We start from the raw sequence: 15,517 nt of genomic DNA on the forward strand, positions 1-15,517 counted from the left end.
TTTTATACCTTACCGAGGTGTTTGTTTAAGCAATTATGTAACTTCAGTTTATTTGGATTCCTAAACTTCACACTCCCATAGAGAAGCAAAGGGATACATCTCTTACCATGTGGCTGCTTTTATTTACAATTTAGTTCACACTGAATTTTGATTAAAATTGGAATTGAAAAGTAACTGAAAAGCTTCTTGAGTATTTAGTTAGTTAAATGCCACTACCTTAATGTGCCAGACAAAAAAAAAAAATCGAAATAAATATAAGTATCTATTTCTGGAGAAAGGATTACCTGCACTAAGTGATGCTGGATGACATTTCCTTCAACATGTTCAAACCTGCAGATCTCGTATCTCAAATCTCGGATTTTACCTCTAAAAATAAAGCGTTTCTACTTTTTTTTTTTTTTTGCCGGGCAGCTTTGTCGGCATCAGCAGGGAACCGAACTGCAGTTTCTCTTCAGACAGGGCTGTTGCGGACAAACGGCGCTTTGGCCCCGCAGGGGCTGTGCCGGGAAGCTCCGGCAGCGCTCACCGCCCAGACACAACCTCTTGCTGAGGGAAGGCCGGATCTCCGGGGCTCCCCAACCTCCTGCGAGCCCCCTCATCCCCGCGCAGTGACCGCAGCCGGTTGCCCCGGTCCGGGCAGCCCCGACCCCGCCGTTCCGCTCCCCGCCGGCGGGGGGCGCTGCGGAGCGCGGGTCCCCGCCGGGCCCGGGAGCACTTCCTGTCCCGCGCTGTGCTGTTCCGGGGCGGGCGGGGAAGGCGGAAGCGTGCGTGCCGGTGCCGGCGGAGGCCCGGGCTGTCCCCCATGGTGTGTGGCGGCCGCCGGCCCCAGGCGCCCGCTCCACGCTCACTATGGCGGCGGCGGCGGGGGGAGCCGGCCAGGAGAAACAGCTCCCTCCGACCCTGCTCAGTTTCTTCATCTACAACCCCCAGCTGGGGCCCAAGGAGGGAGAGGTACCGGGGGGTGGCGCGTCCCGGGTGCGGGCAGAGCTCCGGCTCCGGCCCGGCCTCGCTTGCCGCAGGCGGCTCCGGGGCGGTTGTGGCGGCTCTGCCGGCCCTCCCCGAGGCCTGGGCCGCAGCGGAGCATCCCCGGGCACGGCGCGGAGCGGCCATCGCTGGGCGGGACGGGAGGAGGGAGGAGGGACGGGGGCAGCACCTGGGGCTGCGGTATCGGGTGTCTCCGGTGCCGCCGCGCACATCCAGATCTGTCTGTGCTTCGGACTAAAAACGAGCAGTAACCGAGGGTGTTTGCAACAGCAGCACATAAAATATTGTAGATGAGGGGCTGGGCTGAGCAGCTGTAGTCTGTGTTGTTAGATAACAGCATGTTGTGTGGTTCGCGTGATAACCTTTAGTTTTAATATGTTTTGAGCAGAACAGCCTACTTATGTGCTAGTGAATGACATGGGTGATGAGAATGTGCACTGTCCCCAGTCCGTGGGTGACCCCGCGCTGGGGCAGCTGTTGATGCGCTGGGTTCAGGGCTGGCGGAAGCCTCCCGAGGCTCAGCAAGGGCAAACGCAGTCGCGTGTGGGACGAAATAACCTCGAGCACCGTGACATGCCAGGGCCTGACTGGTTAGGAAGCAGCTTTGCAAAACAGGACTGGGGAGTCCGAGTGAACAACAGGTTGCACGTGTATTGGCAGCTTTCCATCGCGGCAGGGAGAACATCCCGGGCCGTGCGAGTGAGCAGGTGTCAGCAGGTCAAGTGAAGCGATGGCTTCCCCTCTGCTGGTGGGCACGGTGCTCGTCTGGGCTTCCCAGAGCAGGACAGATGGTGACAAGCTGAAGCAGGCCCAGCGGAGGGCCCACGAGTCGGTCAGGAGCCACGGTCCCTGATGTACCAGAGAGCCTTAGATAACTGGGTGTGTGCAGCATGAACGTGATGTGGGTCTGATGGTGTCTTCGCCTGCCTAAAGGGTGGCTGTAGAGGATGGAGTTGGCTGCTTCTGGAAGCGAAAGGCTGAGAGGTAATGGAATAAGTTCCAGCAAGAGAAATTCTGATGGAATAGGAAAAAAAAAAAATTCTTCACAGTGGAGTGGTCAAACAGCAGAGCGGGGCCTGGAAAGGTTGTGGAGATATTCAGACCTTGACTGGACAAGGGCTTGAGCAATCTGAGCTGGCTTTGAAGCTCGCCTTGCTTTGATCTGGCTTTGAAGCCAGCCTTGCTTTGAACTAGCAGTGAAGTGACGAGGGCCTCTAATTTCAGTAGCTTGGGAATTTATAAAGCATTTTGAGATATCCGGGGATGACTGACTGCTTAAGTGTGGTTAAATGCACCTTTTATCCATTTTACAGAAGCCCATTTAGGTACAAGATAAAATTCTGCCTAGGAAACTAAGGGATTAAAGTAAAAAGACAAGCAAACAACGAACTTATTATTCTTTAGCTCTGGTTCTGTTAAAGTGCATTTGCTTTGATTCTTTTTCAAATTTTAGGAAGAAAAGAAGATTCTCTTTTATCACCCAAATGAAGTAGAAAAGAATGAAAAAATTCGAAATGTGGGACTATGTGAAGCTATAGTACAATTCACAAGGTATGAAGTCTCATTGCACAGCTCCTTGTATTAGCACAAACCCTCTATTTTACATTTCCCAGTCATATGTTTTCTGTCTGTGTGTATAAATATCTATGTCTACATATATGTTTTCTTTCCAGGACCTTTAGTCCAACAAAACCTGCAAAATCCCTACATACACAGAAGAACAGACAATTTTTCCATGAACCCGAAGAAAACTTCTGGATGGTCATGGTACTTATGCATGTGATATGCATATTTCTAAAACATCATATCGCAATGTTCTCAATGCATTCTGCATTGTCTAATAGCAGCCTGTTCCACTTTCCAGGTTGTACGGAATCCCATAATAGAAAAACACAAAGATGGAAAGCCAGTCTATGAATATCAGGAAGACGAATTACTGGTAATAAAATATCTTAGTTTGATTCCTCTTTAACTGTTGCCAAATTGACTTTATATCTATCTATTTATCTATCTCCATAAATGGAAAAAGGGCAAAGTACTTTTCAATAAAGTTTAAAGAAGAGAGCAAGATAGAGAATTATCCAGAAGCCATTTGAGATCACCCAGTAAACATCACTGAAATTACGGCTGTGAGACTTTTAGCTTGGAATAGGTGACTGTTTCTTAGGATCTGTTTGTTTAGTAAAGTTCTTGTGAGATTTTAAATTTATGTATTTTTATTAAGTTTAAGTGTGCATATTATTACTTTCTTAAGACTGCTAGTAGTCTTTGAGCTGTTTGTTTTTCCAGATTATTAGCATAACTATTGTGGGATTTCTTGTCCAAACTGCAGTACCATTACGTCAGTTTAGTTGTATACAGGAAGGTATTTGGCCAGGTGGCACAATATTGAAAAAGCTGGTTGTTTATGGTGCCACCATTCATTGCAGCATGCATTAGTTCTGTTCCGCATCGTGTTCTGAGGAAAAGATTGGTGTAATAGGCACCCTGTTTTGCTAGAGAAACAAGAAAATAGTCCTTTTTTCATCTGGCCCAATAAAAACTGCTATAGTGTCCCACCTCCTTTGGCCTGGATGAAGAGAAATCTAGTCAGAAATATATTCATTTTCACTGAGCACTGGCCTTAGGGAAAGGTATTTGTAACTGGTATCTTGTGCATGAGTTAATAAAGCGCTTTTGGTATTAAATGTAAGGGGAAGGGATTCCCCCTTTATTGAAACTGTACTTTTAAAGTACAAAGACATTTCTAGATGCTGACTGAAAATGCTATTTAACTTTTCAGAGATCGATTTCTCTAATTTGTGTGTTTGCTGGCTCTTTGAAAACATACATTATGTGTAGCTCACCCAAAATATTTGACATTCTGCCTCTGCTTATACTAATGTCCTGCTCTGTTTTCTGCAGGACAAGGTTTACAGTTCGGTCCTGCAGCAGTGCTACAGCATGTACAAGGTAGAGTTAATACTAACGGCTCCACTTGTGGGCAGAGGAAGAGATCCTCGTGGTACCATTGGGATGTGCAAGCTCATCATTGCTTTGACATTCTTGTCTCATTACTATTGTCCGCTCTCTTACAGCAGCTGTAATGGTGTTGGTAAAAGAGAAAAATAAAGCTTTTGCAGTTACCTGTGCTGGTTCATTAGAAGGCTCGTATTTTTACAATTAGCTAATTTCTGTGAAGTCCAGATTTCTTCTTCTGTGGGCAGTCACACTACTAAGCATTTGACTTTAATGGCATTAGATATTGAAACAATACTGGATAAAGGCCATCAGTCTGGCTTTTACGAAGCAAGAGCATCAGATACTTAAGTAACACAGATAAATAATTTATCTACCAGTAAAGAATTTAGTTTCCTTTTCTATCTAATTCTGCCTCTACTGCCATATATACCTGGACTCTGCAAATCTGAGGGGGTTTTTTCAATAAAGGAGGAGTACATTTCATCTATGTGGAGTTCAAATACTGAGAAACAGGAGCTGTATTGTAATTTAGCTATATTCATGGCCAAGTTATAAGAAATTATTGTAAATTATTACCCAACTGACTGATTTTGTTGGGTTTTTTTTTTCATTTAACTCTTAGCTTTTCAATGGCACGTTCGTGAAAGCCATGGAGGACGGAGGTGTCAAAGTTCTAAAGGAGAGACTAGAGAAATTCTTCCATCGGGTGAGACCTTATTTTTCAGGCACATACAGTGTGGAAATAAAATGCAAAAATCTTTAAGTAGCTTTAACTATAAAACACAGGCAGTGGAAAAGGTGTAGTAGCAACACAAGAAGTCTGGTTATTAATTCTGTCAAATGCTTCCCGCTGATGTGGTAGGTTCTTTAAATGGAGTTGAACCCCAAGCAGGGTTATGGCTTGATGGAACAGCTTAGCTCTTGGATATTTTTTCTGATGGAATCATGGTTATTCTTTGGAAATTCTGCTTTAACATTTGAATGGGTTAGTGTGATGACAGTCTGTGCAGACCTGTTTGAGTAACTGTCGCAGGATCATTCAGGTTGGAAGGAATCTGGAGGGTAACGCTGAATTCACACTAGACTGCGCAGGGCTTTGGCTGGTGGAGTCTTGACAATATCTAGGGATAGAGAGGAGATTCCACAACCTGCATGCACAGATTTAAGTCCCGCAGTACTATGAAGTAATGGATAGTAGTAATTTTTAACTTCCTCCTCCTGCTCTGCCCCCCATGTGGAACTAGTAGTCATGCTTGATAAGGTTTCAGGAAATACTGCCTTGGTTATAACTAGTCTTCAGAATTTAATTTCAATCTTTAAAATCAAATGTTTTGGTGGAAGGATGGAAAGCAAACCCTATTTCTGAGCAAGAAATCAATCAAATATTATTCAGGTATTCTTCACATAAAGTAACGGACTGAGTAGTCGTGTCTGGCAGAATGTTGAGTTCCTGCACGAAAGGTTTCACCAAGTAGCTTTAAAAGGTGGCAACCAAGTGTCTGTCTGCCCCCATTTTTCTTGTTTGCACAGAAGGAAGCAGAGGACTGCTGTCAGCAGTTAATTCTGTTGTGGTAGAGACGTGAATACTGATATCTCTGATAATGATGGGATGTAGACACTATGTTAGTGTTTAAAATTTTGTTCTCTTAGTAAGTTTTTAAAATAACACAACGTTGGGACGGTAAACAAAAGTACAGTTCAGTTTGATTTTAGGACAGCCTTCGCTTGTGGGTTGAGGAGGGTTTTTTGCTTTTTTTTTCTGTAAGACTATTGTAGGTTCCAGAACGAACGCCGTTGGCACAAGGAGGACTTGTTTGATTTGCTGGTGTATACGTCTGTCTAGACTAAACTAAAAAATAGAGCATGGCAAAAAGGGAAGTAGTAGATTTTTATCTTTAAAACATTGTTTTTCTTTGAAGTTCCTACTGAAGATAAAGCAGTGATTACTATAGATTCGTGTAACAGAAAGAAATCCAATGAAAAGTTGTTTCTCTTTTTCTCTGGGAAATTAGAAATGCTGAAAAAGTTTGGTCTGTTATAACCCTGTTGAAGGAGTTGGCTACGTGTTGCTGGCAGGCTTGGACTGCACTGAAACTCTGAAAGGAAAGACTTCGATGATAAACGGTGGCAGAGATCTGTCAGACTATTTGCATTTTACTTCTTGTTTTTTGTGGTAATGTGGAATGACTGTAGAGGGAGCCATTGGATAACTCATCTTTCACAGAGCAGAGCATTTGATAATGCATTTGAAATCTGTTGGTAAAACTTACAGTCCATCAAGAGAGAATAATGGAAATCAGCTTTTCACGTTGGAAGCTAATGGATTTAGCAGCTAATATTTCTAGAGAGTTCTGAAATTGAATATTACTGAGATTTCTGCCTTACATCTAGTCTGAATCTCTCCTCTTTCCATTGAAAACCATTACCCCTTGTCCTATCACTACAGGTCCTATGAAAAGTCTGTCCCCACATGAAGGAGTATGTCATATGAGCAGAACTAGAAGGGGTCTGTGGGATTTTTTGGATTATTAGTGTAGATTACTGGGGATTAGACTCAAATTTGACATTTAAATCTACACATTGGAAGCTTTCTGAGTTCTAAAAAACAACTGTCATTATTTCTTAGTACTTGCAGACGCTGCATTTACAGTCTTGTGATCTGCTGGATGTGTTTTGTGGAATCAGCTTCTTTCCACTGGATAAAATGACTTACTTGAAAATTCAGTCATTTATTAATAGGATGGAAGAAAGCCTGAACATAGTCAAGTATACAGCATTTCTCTACAACGACCAACTTATCTGGTAGGTACTTCAATTTCTCATCCTATTAACAAGTGCCATAACAGCAAAGCTTCTGAATTAGTGAGTTACCATTCGGTTTTCTCATTTTCATGTATGATGAGTGGTATGTAAGAAAGGTATTGGTCTTTGACTTTAAAATCTCTAACCTGGACCAAGTGGTTACTTCCCGGTTGGCCTGAGGAGCCAGTGTCCTTGTCATTTCCATTGCACAGAGCCTCGTGCATATACACAAGTTCCTCTGTAGGACCTTTTAGTAGAGAAGGTTAATTAAATGATTATTCTTTATGTGGTTCTGAATCAGAAAGCTGCAATGATTGTGAAGTGTTCTACTTTTAAATGGACTTAAGAATAGAAAACTTGATCTTTGTGTGTTTAAATATTGTTTCTATTTCTCTTCTGGTTTACAGCTAATTTAGATGTGATTTTATTTAGCAAATAAACTAACATTTTATTAAAAATGAATGTTCTGGGATTTAATCTACTGAGACATGGAACTGTTGCTACCCTAGTTTGTTATGTGCTTTGCCTGAGTTTTGGTTAGAGGAAAATGTTGCATCTGAACTGCAGCACAAACATCTCTTGTGTTTCTTTTCCTCCCTGATGTTATAGGAGTGGATTGGAACAGGATGACATGAGAATTTTGTACAAATATCTCACGACATCTCTCTTTCCAAGGCACATGGAGCCTGAGGTATGGTAGTTGGTGTTTTTTGGGGGGGGTGGGGATGGAGGTTGTTATTGCTTTTAGTTTTTGTGTTTGGTTGGGGTTTTTTTCTTCTTTCTGTTTATCTGGTACCACTAAGGGCTAAAATAGCAAAAAGGAATAGGTCTCTTTCCCTCTTGCTCCCTTAAATTTTAGTTTAGGAATTCTGAGATTTATTGCCTTTGGGGCACTTTACCTAAACTCTGTAGTATTTGCACCTCGTGCTTACAATATGAATTGTGCTGATGATTTAAATATGGGATATTGATAGGAAATTTACTGAACGCTGGTACCTGGTGACTGCTCAGTACTGCAAAGGAATCACTGCAGCCTAATGGCTGATGCAGTGTGGAGTGCCGTAAGACCACGTGGAGTTAGTTATTGCTCTGTAAGCTAAATTTTAAAATGAATAAATGCAAAAGCAGGATGCCCTGTTCTATCAGCACCTCTTACACTTTAGCTTTACCTCCTTCATGTTACACAAGTATAGATCTTCATGAGTGGTAATGTCTGCAAATGGTTTGCTTCCGTTTGAAGACCTCTCAACTATTTTTGCGTGTGTGTGTTGTTTTTTGCTTCAGTTAGCAGGAAGAGATTCTCCAATACGTGCTGAAATGCCAGGAAATCTACAGCACTATGGCAGGTAGCTCTTGTTTACTGTCACCATCTACTGCTTTTTCCCTCGAGGGCAAAATGTTTGGGAGGAGTACATGTATTTTGAGTACATATTCCACACACCGCTCATGCCAGAGGGTCACACAGTGGTTTGTGCAATGTCAAACTTGACCTCTGGGAAAAAAGAGAAGCAGCTTCATTAACATTACCACGTATTTATTTTTCTTCCCCACCGTTCTTAATGCACTGCATGAAAAATTCTGGAAGTGCTCTGGTCATTTCTTTTTAGTCAGGCACTTCAGACAAAGGTGTGGATTTAATCTAGGGATTTATCTATTTATTTTTCCTCTCTATTGAGCATGTCACAGTGGGGAATTCTGTACTTAAACAGCTGGGCAACTTTATTTTGAATAATTGTGGGTTTGGACATCTTTCTTTAATCACGGTAATTCCTCTTGCCTGATTTATTGTATTCTTTTGGGATCCCGGCACTGGCAGATACTCCCTGTTTCCACCCCCACAAGTTTATGTGCTTCTAATACACCCTGTTCTACATAAAACTCATGTGAAGGGTCTGTTGGAAAGCAGAGTGCTTGCCCAGTAGCAACAAAAAAAATGGGGTTTTAAAGATAGTCACAACTTGAACGTTGAAATAGGTTTTTTTGTTGTTTCTTTGATGATCTGCACAGTTTATTTCCTTGGCAGCATTCTGGCTTTCTGATTCTGTAACTCTTTAGAGCTTATATGCAAATAATACTTGGAAATGTAAGAGTGCTGGATTATATATAAAGGGCTCTACACCTCTCTAGATAGCTGAAAACTCATATTCAAATACATTCATGCATGCAAGTAATTGCTAGTTTCAAAAACATCTGCTAAAGAGGAAAAACTGAAATATAAGAATTCAACGCACCTATTGAATTATTTTATAGGTTTCTTACTGGACCTTTAAATCTTAATGATCCAGAAGCAAAATGCCGTTTCCCAAAAATATTTGTTAACACTGATGACACTTACGAAGAGCTTCATTTAATTGTTTATAAGGTATTACATTTTTCTCTGCAATTATTCCACAGAATTAGGAATCTATATACAGTAAAGAAGACAATGATGTGAAATACTTAGGAATTGTATAAAAAGATGCATTGATATGTCCAGGTTAAAGCAAGAGACAGAAAACTCTGGTGTTTCTAGCAACAAGCTTTTAAAGTCTGAATCTTCTTTTTCCCCCATCCTACACCCTCCCCAAACCAACCAGCTGTTTTATTAAAATGAAATGCCACCCTTCAGTTACTGTAGGTGGTTTCATACCTGGCTTTATGTACCATTAATCAATAAAACAAACCAAACAAACGATTTAAATGAAATGCAAGTTGCTCGCAGACATTTCTCCTTGCAAAAAATCTGGTTTTAGCAAATTTTACCTTTCCCCTACAAGTTAAAAACTGTTAACTGGACTGAATTTTAAAATCATAACTATCCTGTGTTGTGCAGGGTTGCAAAGAGATTATCCCATTGAAGTACTACCTTTAAACTAGATTTTTTTTTTTATTTAACTGTTTTACCTGTGTGTGACCTCACTGAAGTATTGTCATTTATTTTTGAGGTAGTTGAGGTAACCTGCTGCAAACGCTTTATTTGCTTTAACTTTTTTGTTCCAGGCCATGAGTGCAGCTGTCTGCTTTATGATCGACGGTAAGTACCTGTTAGCATCACTTACTTGGCCAAGCCATAGTTAGTACAAAATGCTATTACATGCAACTTGTTTTACTCTCGAAAAATACTCATGTTAATTTGAGTTTGTTCTTCATGAGTGCTTTTATCAGTCTTTTGATTTCTGTTCCAGTGGTATACGTAACTCAATTTGCGCAATAAAATGACTAAATATTGCCACAGTTAGCCATGCACTTTCAAAATCATCCGTAAGGTTATAATTAAGACAGAAAATTGTCCCAGGACTCTCACCGATGTTTAAAGAAAACTAAAAAACTACCTTCAACTGTGGGAAAAGAGTCTTATCTCTTCCTTTTCTTTACCTCCCACCAAGCTTCAATTCCACCTACGCTGGAGTTTTGCCGTAAACTGGACAGTATTGTTGGGCCTCAGCTCACCGTGTTAGCATCAGACATATGTGAACAATACAACATCAACAAGAGAATATCAGGGTTTGTACCACGTTTCTGTTCCTGCTGCAGTCCCTCGTTAGTTGGTTAGAAAGTAGGTTTAATGAACTGCTTAAATAATGGTAACATGAGCCCAAATGTTGAAAGCATTGCATTAACTGTGTACTCTCAATGATGTTTATCTACCTTCCTGCATCTTAAGCATTTCAAAAGTGCCTGTTGTTGCATATTTAGGTCTCCCTGGAGTGACAACATACACATTATTTATTTAGGAATGAAGTTTTATTGTGTGGCTGCTGAAGGCTGCCGAAACCTTCTTCCTCTATGTGCATAATTGTTGCAGAAAAAATCATGTAAATGTCAAGATAAACTTCACTAGTTTTGATATTCTGCCTCCTTATCACCCAGCTGTGAGCAGATTATTCAGATACAAGAGGTAAAACTTCTAGGTTTTGTTTTTTCATATGTGAACTGAAACTAGCTGACCTGTGGAGATGATGAGTTCCACAGATGTATATATTTCTACAAATATAGCAAAGATGGCAAAAATCCCAGCTGAAGTGGTAGTCTTCTGTCACTGTCTCATGTTGGAGAAGAAGCAGGTCCTGCAAAATCTTAACTTCAGTTCATACTTTCTAACTTTTCTTGAGGAAAATAGAATCTCATAATATTCACAAATAGCCCTTGGGCTAGTGGAACATTTGAGTTTGAAAAAAAAAAAAAAATCAAGAAATATCATGGTCTTTGTGCCAACATCCTTCTTTGTGCTGATTTCCTTTGACTTCTGCTTTTACTTCCTGCTATTGTGTATAATGTTAAAAAAAACCCGGTATTTTTCACATTAAGTGGACACTGACACCACTGGCTCTCAGTATTGCCTTGGACACAGGTACTTACAGCTTGGATGGAGTGTGTGTAACTCTTCACTCTTGTTACAAATCCAAAAGGAAAATGAAGGTCTAGATACCAGAACAATTTTTGTTTAACAGTTTGAAATGGGATATTTGGTTACAATGCAAGTTTTACAGTTTGAGTACTCTTTTCAAGAATTACTGCCTCTTGAAGTGGTGCCGTGTATAGTAGGTGAGGAAAAAACTCTTTTCTATTTTGCAGGACTAAGGTAACTACTTGAGGGGCAAAAAAATAAAAAGTAAAATGAAAAAGGATGTTCGTGCTTTGGAAAAATATGCTTCTTTTAGAACTATAGCTGACTTGCCATAAAATTGTATCTATTTTTAGATAGATTTGTTAGTTGGGGAAGCCAGAACAGCATCGCATATGACAGCAAAAGAGGAATGAAACCAAAAGATAGGTGTGTGAGTGAACTTATTGAGTGGTAGCATGCCAAATCAGCAAAATCGCAGGGTATAGAACAGGAGATGCTTGAAATTGTGCCAAACTACTAAATCATTAAACTTGGGTTTCTTAATGTCATCCGGGACTGGCTTTGGCAGCTTTAACTCTTTTAAAGTTTCATGCCGTGGTGTCCTGAAACCACGATACAGTTTCTTGACACTGATGCATCTGGGTGACACAGAGCAAGGGGATCTAGTTGTTTGCCAAGGTGAGTGGTGTCATCACAGTTATCTCCCTGACTAAATAATACATAGCCTGAAGTACCAGTTGCTAGAGCAGGTTTTTGCCAGTCTGAATTTGTTGTGACTTTTACCAAAACTACAGCTCTGACAGATCGTGTATTAACTTAATAAAAGAAATGGAAGAGACTGCCAAGGCAGGAGTTTGAAAATAGTCTCTTGATTGGCCCACACAAATGATGGGGGCAAGAATTCTTTCTTTTGATTGTAACAAATAATGAAGACGTGAGGGGAAGATTACTTATGGATCAAATTAAAGACCTGGGATCCATTCAAACCAGACTGGACTGGCACAGGGGAGCAAGGAAACAAAATGGGGCCAGAGAAAAACCAGCTCATTAGAAAAATGCAAACTGCTACTGTGAAGTGGGACAAGGCCTTTGACTCCCCTGTGTCTATTTACTAGCAGACTAAGCAGCAGAAGGGGAAAAACTGGTTAGTTTTGCAGGCTTGCTTTTTTTTTTTTTTAAGTGTTAAAATGAAGTTTCATCGTGCCACAAGTCTTAATGTATTATACTTGGTCTCTTCAATGGTAAGATAACTTCAGCATGTCTGAGTAAGCTTTGCATGGCTATTACCTGTTCTCTGTGAAGCCTGTGCTTATAGAACTTGTCAGTATTCACAAGTCGCATTTTTTTTAAAAAAATCTTCCTAGGGCTGAGAAGGAGCCTCAGTTTAAGTTTATCTATTTCAATCACATGAACCTGGCAGAGAAAAGTACCATTCACATGAGGAAAACACCCAGTGTATCACTTGCATCCGTTCACCCTGACCTCATGAAGATTCTCGGTGACATCAACAGTGACTTCTCCAGGTAATGCTTAACTATTAAATAGTCTGTAACTCCTTCTGTCAGGTAGATCTTTTCAAATCTTTTCAAGCTTTCATGTCGTTTTGTTCATGGATGGCTATTCATAGCTCTGTGTGATAAATGGTGTAACATGGGTCACCTTTGGTATTTTGTGTTGGTTTAGAAGTAGTCTGTCTTAAACAAAACTTCTGTTGTCCTTTTAAAAAATAATTTAAAGAAGGGCCAGGGCCTCTATCCAAGAAAATATCTATTTGAAGCTTCGGAGTACCTGTAAAAAACTTAGAAGGGACATGAAGTGTAGTGGTTTTGCACTTGTCTGTCTGATCTCTGCATCAGTAGTATGAAGGACAGGGAAACCTGCTTCTGCCTGTATTATACCCTCCTCTGAAACAGCTGGCTGCCTTTACAGATCAGACAGTAGATGAAATGCAAATGTTGAAGTTACTACAGTACTGCTGACAGAGAAGATAACTGGCTTCTTGTCAATGGGTATCATGCTTCAAAGTGGGAGACCCTCTGTCACTATAAAAATTAATAAAGAACATGAAAATGCTGAATGATTGTCTGGAACTCTAATTAGCGACTAGCAACTTTTCCACTGCTTAAGGCCAAGGTTTTCATTTTTCTATAAGTGAAAAAAGAATATTTCATTATATTGTGGAAGTACTGGGTTAGTGACAGCTTTATGTAATATATCCAGTTGCTGAGCATGGTTTAGTTCTAGGTTTAACAATTTCCATATGTGAAAGCTTAGTATCACCATACCATCCACAGCCTTCATTAATTGGTCACTGTGTAGCACATCAGAATTCTCTGAAGCATGTCCTGAGCAGTGGGGAGGGGTGGGTCCTTTCCTCAGAGCACTGGGGCGTTTGGCTGATGGACAAATCAATGATTTACTCATCTGGGGATGTCACTGTCCTAAGCAGCCATTTATGAAGCCTTCATCCTGGATGGCCGAATTATGCCTAATTAGTATTAGGAGTCTCTATCTGCTGCACAGCCACAACAATTTATGACATTAAGCTGTCCTAATGATTATAAATAAAGTTGTTGAAGATAAACTTGCTGCCACCTTCTTTACTCTCTAAAAAATCTCTTTCAGAGCTGATGAAGATGAGGAAATTATTGTGAAGGCAATGAGTGATTACTGGGTAGTTGGGAAAAAGTCTGACCAGCGAGAACTGTATGTTATTTTGAATCAAAAAAATGCAAATCTGATCGAAGTGAATGGTAAGGATTGCTTTTTATTACCTTTAAATACAGTTACTACTAAATGTATGTCCCTGGAGAAGTAATAAAATCCATCTCTCAAGAAATCTAGAGAGGGATTGATCTATGATAGACCAGGTAAGTTTGCATTAGGTTTTAGTCTGCCTTCTACCAGCTGTGAAAGAACAGCATAAATATTCAGCAGGCATTCTAAATTATTAATCAGTCATTCTTCCTCCTTCAAATAACAGAGAGCTTAATTTAGGAGTAATTAATGAAGTGTATTACAGGTGACGGTTGAACATATTTACATCTGAGTTAGGTTTTTATTTGTCAATGATCCATGAGTAGGTTACTTATACATAATGTCTGTCCTGTCAGTGATCCTCATTCCTTTGTTCCATTGTTTCTAATGCTGTTTTGAGAATTATTTACTATGGCTAAGAGTACAGATTAACATTAAAATGCAATAAGCTTTTAAACAGACTAACAGAAATGGCAGTTTGAGTCTTACTTGCAGCAATTTTAGGGCTCTCTGTTTTAATAGGATGCAATGTGCTCACTTAGATGATGGGAAAGAATACTATTCCAAGACCAAAGCCTAGCTACCTAAATTTTAGAGAGGGGAATGAGTTGCATAACTTTACAATGGTTTCGATTTGTCTTTCAGGGTCAAACCTGCCATACAGAAACAGTAAATGAGTGTTTCTGTGCCTGATAAACTTAGGAAGTTCTGCTTCCCTCAAAGTGGTGTTTGCCAAACAGCACAAAGCCACAGTTTTGCTGACTTGATTTATTGTTACAGGCTACACTTATCCCTCCTTCCCTTGAAGAGGGGTCACTTCAGCACTTAGAATGCAACTCATCTTTCAGACAGTGGGAAACGTCAGACTTGAGTTGACTTTCTCTTACTGAAGACAGAATAAAATTAAGTGTATTTCTACATTAGAAACTCCAAGGCTTTTTTTCTGGTTTACTTTAATTATAGTCTTATTGATGATCCCCAGGGCTTTTCTTGCAGAGGTTCTTATAAAATATCATACTGAAATAACTTTTTTTTTTTTTTTTTTTACAGAAGAAGTGAAGAAACTTTGTGCAACACAGTTTAATAATATTTTCTTCTTGGATTGATTTGCAAAGGGCTGATTTATTGAAGATGTCAATGTCAGATACTTGTTCAACATGAAAAGTTATTAGTCATATTATTGACTGGAATAATGACAATAGTAAAGCAATACTTGCTTTGTAAGAATCAAAATTTCTACTAAAATCTGTAAACTCTGACCATAAAATTTTTAGATTTTAAAATGTTTATGTGCAAAATAATTAAAAACCAGTCTGAATTCATCTGTACCATTCCATTCTGATATCGTTATGTGAATATTTTCCTGGAAAATAAAATTAATAATTGTTACACTTTTAAGGGCATCTTTGTCTTCCTGTGTTCATTTGCATCATCGTGTGATGTTCTGTTATTTTTCTACAGTGTAAAACTAGACCAGTTACAAAAGACCCTTGAACAAATACCTTTCCAGGTTGACCTGCTGTTTGCAGCTGCTGTTTCAGCCTGACTTACGTTCTTTGTCAAATCCTTACATACTTGTTTTTATGCGGTATATCAGTCAAGTAAACCATGTTTTAAGCAGAAGCCATTTAACTGGGGAATACGGTCATGACAAGGTTTCAGTTCTTTTATCAACTTAACACTGTG

General features: G+C 40.1%; 1 protein-coding gene across 1 annotated transcript; it reads left to right on the plus strand.

The window, feature by feature from the left end:
• The first annotated feature begins 747 nt into the window (after positions 1-747).
• CCZ1 (CCZ1 homolog, vacuolar protein trafficking and biogenesis associated) lies at positions 748-15,191 on the plus strand. The gene is made up of 15 exons (XM_065644677.1): positions 748-951; positions 2,438-2,535; positions 2,658-2,751; positions 2,849-2,923; positions 3,889-3,936; positions 4,568-4,651; positions 6,572-6,747; positions 7,357-7,438; positions 8,032-8,093; positions 8,998-9,109; positions 9,727-9,760; positions 10,113-10,230; positions 12,439-12,597; positions 13,700-13,827; positions 14,882-15,191. The coding sequence occupies exons 1-15, from the start codon at positions 850-852 to the stop codon at positions 14,935-14,937; spliced, it is 1,428 nt and encodes a 475-aa protein (XP_065500749.1). The 5' UTR covers positions 748-849; the 3' UTR covers positions 14,938-15,191.
• The last annotated feature ends 326 nt before the right edge of the window (positions 15,192-15,517 follow it).

The sequence above is a fragment of the Caloenas nicobarica genome, chromosome 14 (assembly GCF_036013445.1).
Source record: "Caloenas nicobarica isolate bCalNic1 chromosome 14, bCalNic1.hap1, whole genome shotgun sequence".
Lineage (NCBI taxonomy): Eukaryota > Metazoa > Chordata > Aves > Columbiformes > Columbidae > Caloenas > Caloenas nicobarica.

Bases quoted from the DNA above. Each gene is read 5' to 3' on its own strand.
- CCZ1 (XM_065644677.1), top strand. From the start codon at position 850: ATGGCGGCGGCGGCGGGGGGAGCCGGCCAGGAGAAACAGCTCCCTCCG. The intron at 2,536-2,657 runs GTATGAAGTCTC...TTTTCTTTCCAG, and splicing joins GCTATAGTACAATTCACAAG to GACCTTTAGTCCAACAAAAC. The intron at 7,439-8,031 runs GTATGGTAGTTG...TTTTTGCTTCAG, and splicing joins CAAGGCACATGGAGCCTGAG to TTAGCAGGAAGAGATTCTCC.